The 19,063-nt window shown below is 41.2% G+C and overlaps 1 protein-coding gene across 7 annotated transcripts in view; it reads left to right on the top strand.

The window, feature by feature from the left end:
* The first annotated feature begins 652 nt into the window (after positions 1-652).
* The window catches only part of LOC138769231 (voltage-gated potassium channel KCNC1-like), a 67,729-nt gene continuing 49,318 nt past the window's right edge, over positions 653-19,063 (top strand). For all 7 annotated transcript variants that reach the window (XM_069947564.1, XM_069947562.1, XM_069947558.1 and 4 more), the window contains exon 1: positions 653-1,252. In XM_069947564.1, the coding sequence (XP_069803665.1) occupies positions 653-1,252 (600 nt within the window). The remainder of the gene's footprint in view (positions 1,253-19,063) is intronic.

Genomic DNA, 19,063 nt, shown 5'->3' with positions numbered 1-19,063 from the left:
AGTACATGACTATTATGAACAGCAAAAAAGTCCATCCAGCCCATACAGTCCCAAAACCCATATTGTGAACAGTAGATGCCATGAAAAGCAGGTGTAGAGCTCCACTCATGAGACAGGCAAGCATGTATATGTTTACATAGGAAAATGCAATAAGGATGATGATGATGAGATATTATGGTTGGAAAATAATAATAATAATAATAATAATAATAATAATAAATGAACCTGTCTGTTTCCTGTTACAGATTTCCAGCAGAAGCAAATCCATCTGTGGATACAGTGCCCATCCAATGTCCTTCCTTAGTCTTCCAACCTCAGTGCTAGCAGTAGACCCTCTGTAGACCCCTATCTAGAGATACATCTATTTTTCTATACAGAGTCTGTATGAAGAACTGACTATAGCTGGACCCTTCTTGCAGCTTTCAGTACAAAGTCTCTTCTTTTTGGGGAGGGGGGTGCAGAGAGTGAGTGAGAGAGAGAGAGAGAGAGGGAGAGAGAGGGGGGTGGTTGTGTTGGTGCTGAAGCTGAGGGTGATGACGCTTCCACATTGAAGCCACACGATTCGATGTCCTAGTGAAACCTGATCTCTACTTGCGGATTTCTCTAGGAAAAAAAAAAAGGAGGAAAAGAAAAAAAAGCAACCAGGGCACTTATGATCAGCTCAGTTTGTGTTTCCTCCTTCCGCGGGCGCAAGTCTGGTAACAAGCCTCCTTCCAAGTCATGTTTGAAAGGAGATATGGGCAAAAACGAGGACAGCGACAAGATTGTCATTAATGTTGGTGGCATCAGGCATGAGACCTACAGGAGTACCCTCAAAACCTTGCCAGGAACAAGACTTTCCTGGCTCACGGAGCCTGATGCCTTCAGCAACTTTGACTATGACCCCAAGACTGATGAGTTCTTCTTCGATAGGCACCCTCAAGTATTTGCCTATGTCTTGAACTACTATAGGACTGGCAAGCTCCATTGCCCTGCAGATGTCTGCGGACCCCTCTATGAGGAAGAATTGGCTTTTTGGGGGATTGATGAGACAGATGTGGAGGCTTGCTGCTGGATGAACTACAGGCAGCATAGAGATGCTGAGGAGGCGCTGGATAGCTTTGAGACGCCTGAGCCCACTGAGGAGGAGGAAGATGGGGATCTGAAAAGACTCTGCCTTCAGGAAGATGGGAGAAAGCTGGGCTGGTGGAAGAGGCTCCAGCCAAAAGTTTGGGCTCTCTTTGAGGACCCTTACTCTTCCAAAGCTGCCAGGGTAATGTATCCCACTCCTTTGTATGTGCATTTTTTTTTACATAGAATTACTGAGCTATTATAGAATGGCTTGTAACATTGTAACGGACGGGGGATTTTAACATTCTGACGGAATTTGTAAACATTCTATTGACCGTTGGTTTGTAAACATTCTACTGACCGCTAATTTCTAAACGTTCTACTGACCGTTAATTGGTGAACATTGTACTGACTGTGATTTGTAAAAAATTCTACTGACCGTTAATTTCTAAACATTCTACTGACCGTTTGTAAACATTCTACTGACCGTTAATTTGTAAACATTCTGACCGATAATTACATTCCGAGGGATCATTTGTAACACTCGGATGATTGGAGCATTCTACTGATAGATGACGGTTACTTTCTAACTGACAGATGATTGTATCATTCTAACTGACGGATGATTGTAACATTCTAATGACAGATGATAGTAGCATTCTAACTGACGGATGATTGGAACATCAGTACCCCCCAAAAAAAAAACGTTCGATAGGCTAAAAGTGCACTTCCACCCATATACAGTAGATGGCGCTGTTCAATTGTAATAAGCAGAATATCAAAGTGTCCTAATTAAACGTATACATTGCTCTTAACTCCTGCAGTTTTTAGTGCATGATCAGTACAATAAGGGATCAGTATTTACTGGTGCATGCATATTGCATCAGATTGGGAGGCAGGCATAGGCATATGTGCATGCACTGCAGCAGCAAATGATGTGTATACTACCAGGGAGCTGGGGGGTAGTGTATGATGGGGAACTGCACTGCAGTGGAGACTAACAAAGATCGTAAAAGGGTCCACATGCAGTAAAGTCTCAATGAAAAAGTGATATCTGATAGCAAGGCTTCAGGCCATAGAGTTGCAATTGGCTTCTATCAGATACACATAGGCTGGCCTATGCAGTAAGGATTATCTTGTCTCTATTAATCTCAGATTTTGTTGAGTTTACTGGGCCATGACAATATTTCCTCCGACAATTAGATTTGTGTCCATCGCTTGAAGCTGAGCCAGACGTTTAAGAACTCCTCTAATGTGATCAAGTAACCACAAGCTTAAGGGACTATATTACAATGTATGTTCCTTATTGAAAGAAACACAGTGACCTATTCTCATCCCATGTCAGCTGGACTGTCCTAAGCCATTTATAATAGGGAAACCGCTTTATAATAACATTTACTAATAATAATCATAGTCTTCAAATCTTGTTTGGCTGCAGGAATGATATAAAAGGTCAACTGTACCTCTCCCAAGTTCATTAGAACTGCCTAGTACTACAAGTAATGCTATAGTGGAAAAGGAGAAAAAGCATGCAGTTCCTAGCTCTCGCCATTAGGGTGCGCACCTCTTTCAAAGAAGTGAGAAACTGCAGCAAGAATTTCAGCTAACTCTGCAGATTCCCCCCAGCCCCCTCCTCCAGCTTTCTCTTCAGATTAATTATCTATTGTCTTGTACTGTAAACCGTGAAATGATTAAAGTCCATAGCACAAGGCATAAATAATCATCCAGCAGAGGAATTAAAAACGCATTTAAGGGCAGGAGATTAAATCACAATTTAAGAAGGGTAAAAAAAAGAAGGGTGATAGAATTGGATTTGAAGACAACATGTCGGTATGTAGCCTATGCACAGAAGCACAAGCTGCTCCATGTACTTTCATCCACCATGGAAGCCTCAAAATCAGGCGGCGTGTCATTTTTTTCAAAAAGAAAAGAAAATATTTATTTATAGGGTTATGTGACCCGAACAGTGCACTGTGTAAATATATGATTATAGAAAATAACATGAATGCATTCCTTTGTTTTCTGTTATCAGCCACTCCGGCTTTAATCTTATCAGATCTCGATTTGCAGGATAAATATATGGCTAAATGGTAGGCAGTCCTAGAGAACTCAATGACTACTACTTTATCTCACGTATCTTCATTTCTGAGACCCTCCCGTACCATTCTCATCCATAGGTGTGAATGATAACAGCAGCTCTTTGGCTGTATGCTCTTTGTAGTTTAGGTGTGGGGCCCCTTTAAGGCCTGATCTGGGATGTGTTAGTAGTTATCTCCCAGCTTGGGGACTGTTCAGCAATGCGTCTGTGAGCTGTCCGCGGTACTGAAGCAAAACTGCAGTGCTACAATTCACAGGCTCTGCAAATACAGCTCCTTTTAAGGTTATCCATGTTAGCCCAAGAGCCCTTCGCCTGGGAAAGGATGACAAATACGCCGTTCTAAGACGAAGCCAGAAACTGCACATCCTCGCTAGATGCCGGAAATTATCTTAGAAATACAATTCGTCTGAAAAAAACACATTTTGAATAACAGATTTAGCAGAGCTGAGTTTGTCAAAGCCTTAGTCATTCTGCACAACACAACGTCTATCTATCTATCTATCTATCTATCTATCTATCTATCTATCTATCTATCTATCTATCTATCTATTATCTATCTATCTATCTATCTATCTATCTATCTATCTATCTCCTATCTATCTATCTATCTATCTATCTATCTATCTATCTATTATCTATCTATCTATCTATCTATTATCTATCTATCTATCTATCTATCTATCTATCTATCTATCTATCTATCTATCTATTATCTATCTATGTGACATGTCCAGCTCTGCTACATCTGTGTATTAAAATGAAACGTCCTATTTATTCTAAATTTAAAGAAAAAATGACAGGAATCAATAGACACAGAGGGTGAAAGTCTCTCTGGAGTGGTAATTTTGCTGTTTGGGGGTCATTACCATGCCATTTGCATTACTATAGCATATTGCAGGCACATGCGGCAGAGTTTAATTACCTTGAGTATTGGGGGTGGGGGGGTCAGGACTCAGTGCAAGGCTATACATCATTTTATAAAGTGTAACCAGGGCTATGTCAAGGTCCCTTCCCTAGAAACAATGGCTTTCCCATTTGCAGGATCCCTAAATATAAGGCATTAAATTGTACATGGTTCATTTGTTAGAAACCTCTGGGAGAAAATTGCCTCTAGGAAGTGGAGCAGCCTCTAGGAATTTATCCGAGGCAGCAGTATTGATTGTGGATAGAGATGGATTTTTATGCGGCCCTGAATGTTTTTTATTCACTTGCACCGCTGTAATAAATTATACATAGGTGCTATTGTACATATCACATTCCCACACCTCACAGTGAGAGCTTAACAAGGAACACTGTTACTTCAGGATACAAAGGGAGCTTCTATTAAGTGAGCCACAGGGGTCCCTATTACTGTATTCATGGACATGGGTCATATGGAGACAGGGCTGTGTAATGTCATCTACCAATCAGATGGATCACAATGCAAGATGCTGCAGATGTGGCTGAGGTGAACTTGTCATTGAATGGTATCCTTTGTGGGCCATGATAGGTTCACTCAGTACATTTATCTGCAGTCCTTTACTATGCTCTTACCATAGCTGTTGCCTAGTGTTCAGTAATTCTCCCGTCCATACACTTGCACACTCACCTTGGCTGAGCGAGCACGTCAAAATGGGGAGAAGCGTCAACTTATCTCCCTTAAAGTAGAAGTCCAGTGAAAATTTTTATTAAAATATTGTATTGCCCCCCAAACGTTATACAAATCACCAATATACACTTACTATGGGAAATGCTTATAAAATGCTTTTTTTCCCTGCACTTACTACTGCATCAAGGCTTCACTTCCTGGATAACTTGGTGATGTCACTTCCTGGATAACATGGTAATGTCACTTCCTAGATAACATGGTGATGTCACTTCCTGGATAACATGGTGATGTCACTTCCTGGATAACATGGTGATGTCACGCACCGACTCACAGAGCTGTGCGGGCTGTGGCTGCTAGAGAGGATGATGGCAGAGGGATGCTCAGTGTCCCTCCAGTGCCCTGTGTCCCTCAGTGTCCCCCTGCCATCATCCTCTCCAGCAGGCAAAGCCCGCACAGCTCTGGGAGTCGGGACGTGACATCACCATTTTATCCAGGAAGTGACATCACCATGTTATCCAGGAAGTGACATCACCATTTTATCCAGGAAGTGACATCACCATGTTATCCAGGAAGTGACATCACCATGTTGTCCAGGAAGTGAAGCCTTGATGCAGTAGTAAGTGCAGGGAAAAAAGCACTTTATAAGCATTTCCTGTAATAAGTGTATATTGGTGATTTGTATAACGTTTGGGGGCAATACAATACTTTAATTTAAAAAAATTTCCGGACTTCTCCTTTAAGAACAAAATAATCAGGCATTAACCTGACCAATTCTTCTCTTACCTGAAGGGAGGGTCGGGAGCCCCCCATACACAGATAGACTGTCAGAAAATGGCTGGTTCAACTGACATTAACCTAACGTGTATGTGCCTCTGTTCACACTAGGGCCCTATCAGCTGTGATAGAACCATTATTAAATGGAACAAGATTTCCTATAAAAGATCAGATTTTTTTAAGGCGTTTATAACATTTAAGTTGGGAGTTCTTGAATTTTTAAAGGGGTTATCCAGTGCTACGGCAATATGACCGCTTTCTTCCAGAGACAGCACTGCTCTTGTCTCCAGTTTGGGTGTAGGTTTTGTAACTCCGTTCTATTGAAGTGAATGGAGCTTAATTGGAAACCACATCGGAACTGGAGACAAGAGTTATGCTGTCTCTGGAAGAAAGTGGCCATGTTTTTGTAGCGTTAAAAAAAACCTCTTTAATGGCAAGAATAATACTGCAGAGTACACTGTTCTTGCCATCACAAATACTGGAGTCTATAATGGAAAGGAAAAGACTGATGAGTGTGAACAGAGACGGAAACTACAAATTATACTTTGCCATATGCAACAAAGTGACAAACTCAGTCCTGTGACATTTCCTATAGGGCAGAACTTTACTGTATACTATACGGTGAAACTTTACAACACGGCCAGCCCTGTTCTAGCTATCCTGGTTTGCATACTGCAGGTCTTACTGGTACACATAGGCCTCAGACCTTTGCTTTTAAGGATTTAAGAAAGGAAATTAATACATTCACTAACCTAACCCAACCTTTTAAGGATCCCCCCCCCCCAAAAAAAGACCTTTAGCACATAAGTTTGGGTTCAGTATCTATAACCTCTGTTCGTTGCCATAGACAGGCTTTATTGGTCAGCTCTAGTGATATAACCATTGTGACATATTAGATGATAATGCTTCGGAGGACCTTGCGTGGCAATGCTAAGGACTGCCATTATCCCCATGTAATGGATCCAGCAATCAGCCGACATATGAGAATCATTTATTGGCAGATTGTCAGGATTATAAACTTACAAGTCATTATTAGTCAGCGGCACTACACCCTATATGAATGGATGATGTGTTGCCAACTATGATAAAAGTCAATGGTCACCTAAATAATCCACCGATTGCCCCAGTGGCTCCTCACCATGAGTTATTGGTTCATATGAAATGTTTTTTTAAACAAATACCAATTGACTTTTACGTTGTTGATGGGCGCTCTTATTGGGCAGTAGAGATGAGCATACTGTAACTAGAACATGCTCGAGTCAGATTCGGCATTTGAATACCGGTGGCTGAAGAAATTGGATGAAGCCCTAGGGCTGCCTGGAAAACATGGATACAGCCATAGGCCATAGACTGTATCCATGTTTTTCCAGACTCCCTAGGGCTGCATCCAACTTCTTCAACCACCGATATTCAAATACCGAATGAACAGAGTTGAACATGCTCGAGTTGCACTCATCTCTACTCTGTAGAGATGGTCATACAATACAGCCCATACACAGGCTGACATTGTTTTAAGGGGCAACATACATTGCTTCATTTCTTCTGTGATGGCACTACAGAGCATTTACTGACAATGTAACCAAGGGAACTTGTCATCAGTTCCATGCTGCCCGGCCCACAGACAGCATAAAACACCTACAGGCTCCCTGCATTGATGAAACCTGTAGGGAACTGAGCTCCAAGTCATCTTAGCCATCCCCAATGGTACCACCACCACCATGATTGATCAGTCTCTTCTTATTTGGGTAAAGAAGGAGATTGATCAATCAGTTCCAGTGGAGCAGGAAGAAGCCAGAAGGGACCACCCCGAAGACTCAGAGTTCCTTTACTATTATTAGAGCTCTTAAATATGTTACCATTGAAATGCTGTAGAGTGAATCATATATGACTGTACAGAGGTAACTTGGAAGTCTTCCATGGTTCAGGCAGCATGAAACAGCTCACAGATTACCCTTTAAGGACTAAGCAGAATAAAGACTACCCCCCCCCCCCCCCCACACACACACACTAAAACAAAGATTTGTTTCTGTGTCACCATATTCTGACAAATAATTTTTAACTAATTCTGATAATAATTTTTTATTCCTTTTATTAAATTTTTGTGGAAGGCAGAATAAACAGCCATTCTGGCATTGTGTTTTTTTTTTTAGTTTTTATTCTTATAGTGTTCACAGTGTGGAATTATTAACAGCAGTTGTATAGTATGGGTCATTGTGGTTGTAGCAATACCAAGCGAGTGTTGAGATCACAGATCAATGTAATACAGTAGCATTGCATTGATTTGTACAAAGAATTAAATAATTGTTGATAAAAGTTCCTAGGAGGACTAAAAAAAGTATATATATATTAGATAGATAGACAGCCTTTTTTTTAGCCTAGAGGATTTGGCTTGATGAGACCTAATGATCTTTATTAGGCCTCAGTTGTCATGGAAACCCATTGGTTTCACCCCTTGCAGTTATGTCACAAGTGGCCCCATCTCTCTGTTCTTCTAACTACTTAGATGCTTTGGTCACTATTGACTGTGGCACCTAAGGGGGTAAATGGTCAGGATCAGAGGCTATTAAGGGGATACACGTACGGCATAATTCACAGGGTGATCATCCATCCCATAGAGAGTGAATAGAACACATGGCCATTTACTCTGTTGCTCCATCTCCATTCACTCAGGACCCCCATTATTGTGATTAATAGGGATGTTCATTATCTCCACTAGTTATCATTTGACTTTTACACTTTTGGATAACCGATATCATATAAAACGTTCTGTGACACACCTATACATGATTTAGTAGGAAGGGGTTAATCCGCAGATTACAGTTGATCACTGGGGACCCCCTATGATCAGCTCATCATCATAACACTCTTCATAGAAAAAAAACACACCCTCCCCCCTTTAAGTCAACATATAGGGTTATGCTTTCATAATCATTTCTATAGGGATCCACTTACATCCATAGGCAAATGAGTCTATTGAGATGAGACTATTTATGCCATGCCATAAAGCAGGATGTATGACTAAATAAACATCTTATACATCAGCCTTTACATTGCCAAATGGAAGCTTTCATCGCTGTAGAATGGCCTTTATTTACTAAGCATGAATAGACTTCATTATTTCTCAGTACATAAGAGCGGTATTGTTATCATAGTAATGCACTCACCTAACATAACTTCCGTATACTTCGTGACTATCTCCTTAAAGTGTTACCATATGCAAAACGTTTACATTAACGTTTGGACATAGTTTCTTCAGCTCTACTTGTAGTAAAGACATGGCGGGGTGACCCTTTTTTTTACGCTGAGTTATCCACTAATTTTAGTAAGTCAGATTGGTATAAAAACGGACAAGAGAATTTACATTCAGGATGCATTAACACATACAGGATCCGCAGCAGATTTGATGGTGCAGATTTGTTGCTGTGTTCAGTTATTTAGATCAAATCTGCTGCAGATACTCTGCATAAAAATCCACTGCGATACGGTGTGTGTGAAGCTACCCTTAGTTTTATTTTAATCTTTTTGTTGCTCTTTAGGTGCTGTGTTATGGATTTATAAAACATGGGAATGTGCAAGGGAGCCTATGCTAGGACTATAGGCTATGCGGGCTGTCATCTTTCTTAGGACTGTAGCAAGCTGCAAAGTATAATTTCACCATAGCCCTTATAAGAGGCTACAAAACAGCTGAGTCCTGTGATATATAGACGACGTCTTTTTTTGCATGGTGTCCTACCCTTTCACTTTTCTGTCCATCACATTGTCTCTTGACCACAACACTTCTCTGCAGAGTTTGCTGCTTACTTTAGTGTGCCACATGGTAATAATGGCTCCTTAGTGCCCCCTTTGTGTCCCTCAAAGTATTGCATAGAAAAAGCCCATCCCTAGTATCGGTGCCTATTCAGGCTATGTTCACATGTATTACTGCAAAACATTTCGGCTGGGTTCACACTACTTATATTTCAGTCAGTATTGTGGTCCTCATATTGCAACCAAAACCAGGAGTGGATTAAAAACACAGAAAGGATCTGTTCACACAATGAAATTGAGTGGATGGCCGCCATATAACAGTAAATAACTGCCATTATTTCAATATAACGGCCGTTGTTCTAAAATAACAGCAAATATTTGCCATTAAATGGCGACCATCCACTCCATTTCAACATTGTGTGAACAGATCCTTTCTGCGTTTTTAATCCACTCCTGGTTTTGGTTGCAATATGAGGACCACAATACTGACTGAAATATACGTAGTGTGAACCCAACCGAAATGTACATATTGAAATACTAGCAAAACAGTTAACTGCCATGTACTGACCACATTACAATATACACTCAGTGGTATTCAATGAATTCAATGGTCCATTGAAATGAATGGGTATGGCTCGGGTGCAGGTTGCTATATGTTGGCAAACCATTATGCTGACATGCCAACATTTACCCCAGCTCACATAAACCTGTACCTAGTTCACATTAACTGCAGCATTTATTCTCTCCACACAGTAACTGTGTCCCGCACTCAGTAATGGTACTACCTTAGTGTTCCTGCTCAGTAGTAGTACTGCACCTTAAGGTAGTGAGACGATCTGTTGGACAGATCAGTGTATAGTGGGGGTTGTGCACAGGACAGCATAGTTCAGCAGGTCTAGCAGTGTATGCAGCTATCTTTTTCCCAATGTGATGGTAGTCTGGTAGAGGAGGAGGGATTTCCGTATAGGCGGATCTGATGCAGTGATATCATCATACCCATCTGTCCTGTGCTCTCGTATACTACAGGCCTGTTGTCAAAGACATTGAAGAGATGGACAGAAAGCAAAAAACTCCCTGCCTCACAATAGTATTCGACTGTATGTGCCTCCTTAAAGGGAATATGTCAATTGGTTTATGCTGCTTTAAATGAGGGCAGCATAAACTACTGACAACTGCTGAACAGATCGGTGTATTACTTACATCCTTATGTTCAGTCGATCTCCCGATATGGGAAGAATGGTCTTTGTGTCACACTGCTCCCTCTGCCCTTTGGCTGCTGATTGACAAGTGTTTGCCTATAGATGGATAACTGCCAATCAGTGGCTGGTGGGCAGATTGTGCTGATGCTCATGAATATCCAGGACTACTAAGTTCATGCACATAATTGGGAGGACTAGTTATTGTCCTTCTTTATTTTTCAGGGGGGTTATTCAGGGGGATATCTCCAAATCAGAGGCACAGAACAATGTAAGTTATACATCATTCTGTTCAGCTCCTCTGTCAATAGTTTATGCTACCAATGTCTCTGTAAATTCTAAAAAAAAAGGGTCTCAATTTACAATCTACAGAAAGACTCTCCTTATAGACCACAACAACCATTCAGATTACAGCTCTGCATTGCGAAAAAAAATTGATATCAGTACTTTTTGGTAATTTAGTGGATAGCCAGTAAATACCGGCATACACTCATGAGACACATGCCCTGTCAGAGGTGCCGTATAGAGCACGACTGCTATACTGTAGTGGTATACTGCATTGTACAGCATTGCAGTATCATGACGTCTCCACAGATCTACACATCATAGAGCAGCAGCGGGGGTTCAGTGCAGGAGAAGCGATTTCAATGTAAATGCCAGATTTACCCAGAATTTACATAGTGCCGACGTACTCTGCAGCACTCTACGTACCATCACTTCTTTTTCGTTAATAGGGTTAATAATCTGATTTTATGTCATATACACAGGCTAGGGCATCTATGCAAAGTGCTGATGTCACATGACGTTCCTGCAGCCTAGAGCAGGGAAAGGGAATCTACGGCATGCCAGCTGTTGCAAAACTACAGTTTCAGGCCTGATGGGAATTGTAGTTTTGCAATAGCTAAAAGAAGGTTTGTAGGCTTCCCATCCCTAGCCTAGAGATACTGGGTGCTGATATCACATGACATTCCTGCATCTTAGCGACATTGGATGTTGACATCACATGACACTTCTGCAGTCTAGAGACATTGATTGCTAGCGTCACATGACATTCCTGTAGCCTAGAGACACTGGATGCGGAACTCACATGGCATTTCCCACAGCCTAAAAACATTGGATACCAGTTCACATGACATTCCTGCAGTGTAAAAACATTGGATACCAGGTCACATGACATTCCTGCAGCCTAAAGACATTGGATACAAGGTCACATGACATTCCTGCAGCCTAAAGACATTGGATACAAGGTCACATGACATTCCTGCAGCCTAGAGACACTGGATATGAGGTCACATGACATTCCTGCAGCCTAGAGACACTGGATATGAGGTCACATGACATTCCTGAAGCCTGGGGACATTGGATATAAGGTCACATAACATCCATGCAGCCTAGAAACATTACATATGCTGCAGTGACCAGCAGATGCTGCAACCTACTTACTCTTCATAAGGGGAAGAGAGACTTTATGGGCCCTCTCTGTTTCCCTTGAAAGCAACGTTTCAGGCCGAAACATGTGAAACAGAAACTTGAGAAAGACCTCACTGGGGTTAAAGCATTGAACATAGACTAAATATGTGAACTTCATTTTCACCTATACAGTATTTTACAGTGCCGTGAGTTCTGTGAATTTTTCCAGCAGCCTAGAGACATCAGTGTCTCAGGTCACATGACATTTCTGCAGCTAGAGACATCGGTGTCTCAGGTCACATGACATTCCTGTAGTTAGAGACATTGGATGCTCAGGTCACATGACATTCCTGCAGCTCGAGACATTGGATGCTCAGGTCACATGACATTCCTGAAGCTAGAGACATTGGATGCTCAGGTCACATGACATTCCTGAAGCTAGAGACATTGGATGCTCAGGTCACATGACGTTCCTGCAGCTAGAGACATTAGATGCTCAGGTCACATGACATTCCTGCAGCTAGAGACATTGGATGCTCAGGTCACATGACATTCCTGAAGCTAGAGACATTGGATGCTCAGGTCACATGACGTTCCTGCAGCTAGAGACATTAGATGCTCAGGTCACATGACATTCCTGCAGGTAGAGACATTGGATGCTCAGGTCACATAACATTTCGGCAGCTAGAGACATTGGCACCTCAGATCACATGACATTCCTGTAACCTAAAGACACTAGATACTGGGGGTCACATGTCATGCCTGCAGCCTAGAGACATTGGATACTCAGGTCACATGGCATGCCTGCGGCCTAGAAACATTGGACTCTGTGGTCACGTGCCATCTCTGCAGTCTAGAGGCATTGGACTGTGATATCACATGATATTCCTGCAGCCTAAAGACATTGGATACTCAGGTCACATGGCATGCCTGCAGCCTAGAGACATTGGACTCTGTGGTCACGTGCCATCTCTCCAGTCTAGAGGCATTGGACTGTGATATCACATGATATTCCTGCAGCCTAGAGACATTGGACTGTGAGGTCACAAGGTATGCCTGCAGCTGCAGCCTATAGACATTGAATTCTGAGTTCACATGGTATGGGTCACATGGTATGCCTGCAGCCTAGAGACATTGGACTCTGTGGTCACGTGCCATCTCAGCAGTCTAGAGGCATTGGACTGTGATATCACATGATATTCCTGCAGCCTAGAGACATTGGACTGTGAGGTCACAAGGTATGCCTGCAACCTATAGACATTGGATTCTGAGGTCACATGGTATGGGTCACATGGTATGCATGCAGCTTAGAGACATTGGACTCTAGTCACGTGCCATCTCTGCAGTCTAGAGGCATTGGACTGTGAGATCACATGATATTCCTGCAGCCTATGGACATTGGACTCTGAGGTCACATGGTATGCCTGCAGCCTATAAACATTGGACTCTGAGGTCACATGGTATGCCTGCAGCCTATAGACATTGGATTCTGAGGTCACATGGCATGGGTCACATGTAGGGATGGTCCGAACCGAGTTCGGTTCAGGTTCGTATGAAACCGAACTCTCAGTAATGATTTTCGCTGTCTGCCTGCTCCGTGCAGCGGGCGGATCCAGCGGGAGGACCACCTGGAAAACTGGGATACAGCCATAGCCATAGGCTGTATCCCAGTTTTCCAGGCGGTCCTCCCTCTGTATCCACCCGCTCCACGGAGCGGGCAGACAGCAGGAATCTGATGCCGAGTTTTCGGGTTCATACGAACCCGAACCTCGGAGGGTTTGGACCATCCCTAGTCACATGGTATGCCTGCAGCCTAGAGACATTGGACTCTGTAGTCACATGCCATCTCTGCAGTCTAGAGGCATTGGACTGTGAGATCACATGATATTCCTGCAGCCTATAGACATTGGACTCTGAGGTCACATGGTATGCCTGCAGCCTAGAGACATTGGACTCTGTAGTCACATGCCATCTCTGCAGTCTAGAGGCATTGGACTGTGAGATCACATGATATTCCTGCAGCCTATAGACATTGGACTCTGAGGTCACATGGTATGCCTGCAGCCTAGAGACATTGGACTCTGAGCAGTGTATTCTGAACCAGATTTCCATAGCATGTGTTTCTGTATGTGTTTTCTGAATTTACATATATGATTTCAGTAGAGTCGGGATCCCTTAAGTATGTGATTTTGTTAATTACTTTATCACCTTCCATCATTTTTATGCTCATTTGTGCTTGGGAGTTTAATTTGCCAAAACTTAGCTAGAGACTGTTATCAGAAAGATGGGGGACTGTGGATGTAAAGCATTAATTATGAATCAGGACACAATTTGGCCTTAAGTAAAACTTGCCTGCCTACTGACGCTGGGTAGAAGGCAGCTTCTGTAGTCTTCATTAATTAGATGGCCCTCGAATATTCAATCCGGTTTTAACAATTTTTAATTAAAAAAAATATATTTTCTTTTTTTTTCGCAAGTTAATATGATCAAACTATTACCTGCAACTATAATGACTTTGGTATGGCACAGATTTCCATAACTCATAAAAATTAAAGCCTCCTATTCGCCCTAATTAAAGATTCCCTTTTTGTCTCTGCTTTTATTTTTAGCATCAGCCTAGAGGTATGTTATGTCATCATGGGAATGATTGTGTCTCCTTATAACTGAGCAGAAATTCTCAGGATTGCACTCATAGCCTTCATATAGATCATATAGACAGGGGAGCTCACATGCAGCAAGGAGTCACTGAGCGGAAGATACAGGAGATATAGAGGAGATTAGATAGATATGAGATAGATAGATAGATAGATAGATAGATAGATAGATAGATAGATAGATAGATAGATGATAGATAGATAGATAGATAATATCTATCTATCTATCTATCTATCTATCTATCTATCTTTTATCTATCTGTCTATCCCTCCATTATCTTTCTTTCTTTCTATCTATCAATCTGTCTGTCTTATCAATCTGTTTCTGGCTGTGCTCACTCGCAGATACAGTTTCATTGGAGTACTGTCACAGCACTGACATGTAATGACTATGTCTGACATCTATTTATTGATCTATATCCTATCTATCTATCTATCTATCTATCTATCTACCTATCTATCTATTTATCTATCTTCTATCTATCTATCTATCTATCTATCTATCTATCTATCATCCATCTCCTATCTATCTATCTATCTATCTATCTATCTATCTATATATCTATCTATCTATCATCTATCTATCTATCTATCTATCTATCTATCTATCTATCTCCTATCTATCTATCTATCTATCTATCTATCTATCTATCTATCATCTATCTCCTATCTATCTATCTATCTATCTATCTATCTATCTATCTATCTATCTATCTATCATCCATCTCCTATCTATCTATCTATCTATCTATCTATCTATCTATCTATCTATCTATCATCTATCTCCTATCTATCTATCTATCTATCTATCTATCTATCTATCTATCTATCTATCTATCTATCTATCATCCATCTCCTATCTATCTATCTATCTATCTATCTATCTATCTATCTATCATCCATCTCCTATCTATCTATCTATCTATCTATCTATCTATCTATCTATCATCTATCTCCTATCTATCTATCTATCTATCTATCTCATAGCCATCCATCACATACATTTTACATTTCCTTCCTTCTATATATCTAGCTCCTAAGCTGCCACAGCTGGATATTTCTAATACAATGCCCTTTCACATATCATGCTATCTACCTAACACATGTACTCATCTTTCTATCTATCCATCTATCACAACTCAAAGCAATATCTTAGCAATCTTTATTAAGGCGGAAGCACTCTACACCACTCCTATTAGAATCCTTCATTAGGGATTTCTATGTTCTCCTAATAAACAGGTGACGCATGCCAGGATCCCCTGAATGTATATGGGTGGCTGTGTAGTATCTGGCCATGAGTGGTGACCACTCCGGATCTCTTCTTCTCCCTTGCCATGCCAATTCTCCAATGTATTATTTATTATAATTGCAAAGACAAGTCTTCACTTTACAGAGATGGAGTCCTGTATATTGTATATCTCTCTGTCCATTATAGACCAGTGGTGTCCACCCAACAACTGTAGCTGTTACAGCACTAACACACCCAGCATGCCCTGATAGTCGATGTACTGATAAAAGTTGTAGTTTTATAGCAGCCAGAATGCCACAGGGTGCGAATGGCTGTATACAGTGTACTAGACCATAGTCTATACTTTCGGCCTCTCGCTGTTGTGTATCAGTGCTACACTGAATGAAACCATGCTTACTGCTCACCGTATAGATTTGCATAAAAGAAAAAGGATACAAGGATGTTTGCAGGAGGATGTTTGTATAATATGGATCTATACAGTGTAACACTAACCTGTTATTACCCTCCTGATTCTATTTCCATAACATCCACATCTTTATAGAGAGACATTAAAGGGAAACTAATAGCAGGTTAGAAGCACCTAATCCCTTAAGTGCACAGGGTGCTGAGGATGAAGGTAAGTTCTTACCTTGGTCCTCAGTGCAATTTTTGGGAAATTCGTGCTTTATTTCCTATGCAAATAAGGTGGCATAGTGCACTGGTGGTGGGATTACCGCCCTCAGTGCACCGATCCGCCCCAGCTGGCTCGCCCTGCTAATGAATATTAGGGCAATGCTCTGCAGTGACATCACTCTAGCACTTATCACTGCAGAGCACCGGATGAATATTCATTAGTAAGAGAGGGATTGGTGCACTGAGGGTGGTAGATATGTAAATGAGTCCATTTACATATCTAATAAACCATAATGTTCCTGAAAGTGGTGCGGAGGATCAAGGTAAGAAAGTAACCTAATCCTCAGCATTCTGTGTGCTATAGAGACATAACAGCAGCTTAGATACTTCTATCACCATCTATCTCCTCTTTATCATTGCCTATCTGTCTGTCTATCTCCTATCTATCTATCTATCTATCTATCATCTATCTATCTATCTATCTATCTATCTATCTCTTATCTATCTATCTATTCATCTATCTATCTATCTCCTATCTATCTCCTATCTATCTATCTCCTATCTATCTATCTATCTCCTATCTATCTATCTATCTATTTATCTATCTCCTATCTATCTATCTATCTATCTATCTAAAAAAAAAAAGACATATGGAATGCGGCACTCGTTGCAAAAAATAGTGCAGTGCATCTCTGTGACCACAGATGCTGAAGTATATATCAAAGTACATGCGCTTTTTTCATTACTTTTTGAGTGTCGTGGTATTTTCTATCTATCTATCTATCTATCTATCTATCTATCTATCTATCTATCTATCTGTCTATCATCTATCTATCTATCTATCTATCTATCTATCTATCTCCTATCTATCTATCTATCTGTCTGTCTGTCTGTCTATCTATCTATACCATATCTACCTGTCTAATCTATCTCATATATCTATCACATATCTCCTCTTTCTCTCTATATAATTTTCTAATGTATTTCTCTATATTTATTTATTTTCTCTCTTTCTCCCATTCACTTACTGTATCACAAATCATTGTCAGCCAAATGACGGTTCAAGAATACCCTCTATTGGACACCTTGCCCCTAACGTCTGCCCTCAAGGGAATGTCAGGAACCCCATACCCATTATGAGTCAGGTTCAGGAGGATGTTTCTCCTGTGGTTATGGGGAAACTTACATCTTTGTATTCAAGAATTACATAAGTGATTATTCCACAATCTATATTATAATCTGACCTGAACAGGATGGAGTGATCCAACAATAAACTAGAGAGACAAGAGGCAGTCACATATGCAGGTGCCCCATGGCATTGCTCCATGTATCTAATTCTCCATAGAATGATGCTGAATGCTGGTGACATATTTGCTGGGTGTTTGAATTATTATTATGGCAGCCTGTACTGGGTCATAGACTGTCATGATATGCTACCATTGGGGCAATATGTTTCAGTATTAAAATAACAGAATACAGACTGCTGCATATGGTGTCTGTGTTCTGCTGATGGCACCTATAGAAATATTAGAGGGGAAATCGACTCTACCTTTAAAGAGGTTAGAAAAACATGGCCATTTTCTCGAGACACCACTCTTGTCTCCGGTTTGGGTGCAGTTTTTGCAACTCAGTTCCATTGAAGTGAATGGAGCGTCATTGTAATATCCCACCCAAACTGGAGTCAAGAGTGGTGCTGTTTCTAGAAAGAAGTGGCCATGTTTTTCTGATCCTGGATAACCCCTTTAAGCATGCGTGGCTATTATGCAATTCATCCCATTTACATTGTATGATTATCTGCTTTATATAAGGGAATAACTGGGTAAAAACAGGAAAATTTTGCTTTCAGACAATAAAATTATTTTAATAAAGGACTCACGGTATGAGGGGTGCCAGGACCTGGAACCTCACCAGTCACTGGCATACTGTACATGAGAGTACAGCTCTTTCCTTCATGTAGTGGTCCTATTCACTTCAATGGGAGCTGAGCTGCAGTAACCCAGCACAGCCACTACACAATGTATGGAGCTGTCTGCTTTTGTTCTCTGTGAATATGGGTGCTACAGTCCTGCAAAATGCTGATCAGTGGTGGTGCTGGGTATTGACCCCTCACCAATCAGGTATTGATTACTTATCCTGAGGATAAATCACCCCTAAATTTAGCCGGGAAACCCCCCTTTAAGACTGAGATTACATTTTGACATGGATGTCAGGCATCAGGCCCACAGGGAGCAGAGAAAGTTGCTGCCCGCTGTTTCTAAAAATAGATGACGCTGTCCCTTTAATAGAACGAAGTCTCTCCCCAAGGAGCTTACAATTTATTCTGTAATATTTAATGCACAACTAACACAGGCTTCCCACTGGGCATCAAATCAGTTTTTGCTGTTATTGCAGCTAATGCCACCGAGCTAATCTTCCCCTTCCTTCTGCTGCAGGAATATAAACTGGGAAATGTGTGTATGAGGAGCGTAGATACGGTTAATGCTGCCTTTTAATGGATTTAGGACGATGCTGATTAGAAGCTTCACCACAACTACCGGCCATTTCTATGCAAAGTGACGCATTTCATCCCAGTCCCATCTCCTTGTAGGAGCTGCCTCCATCCTGGGTCTTACTGCAGTATATATTACCTGCAATGCATATACTGCAGTGCATCATGCAGAGCATAGACACTAAGACTGCCCAAGT

Source organism: Dendropsophus ebraccatus, chromosome 12 (assembly GCF_027789765.1).
Source record: "Dendropsophus ebraccatus isolate aDenEbr1 chromosome 12, aDenEbr1.pat, whole genome shotgun sequence".
NCBI lineage: Eukaryota > Metazoa > Chordata > Amphibia > Anura > Hylidae > Dendropsophus > Dendropsophus ebraccatus.
Note: the sequence above shows the minus strand (reverse complement) of the source record. Positions and strands in the feature narration are given on the sequence as shown.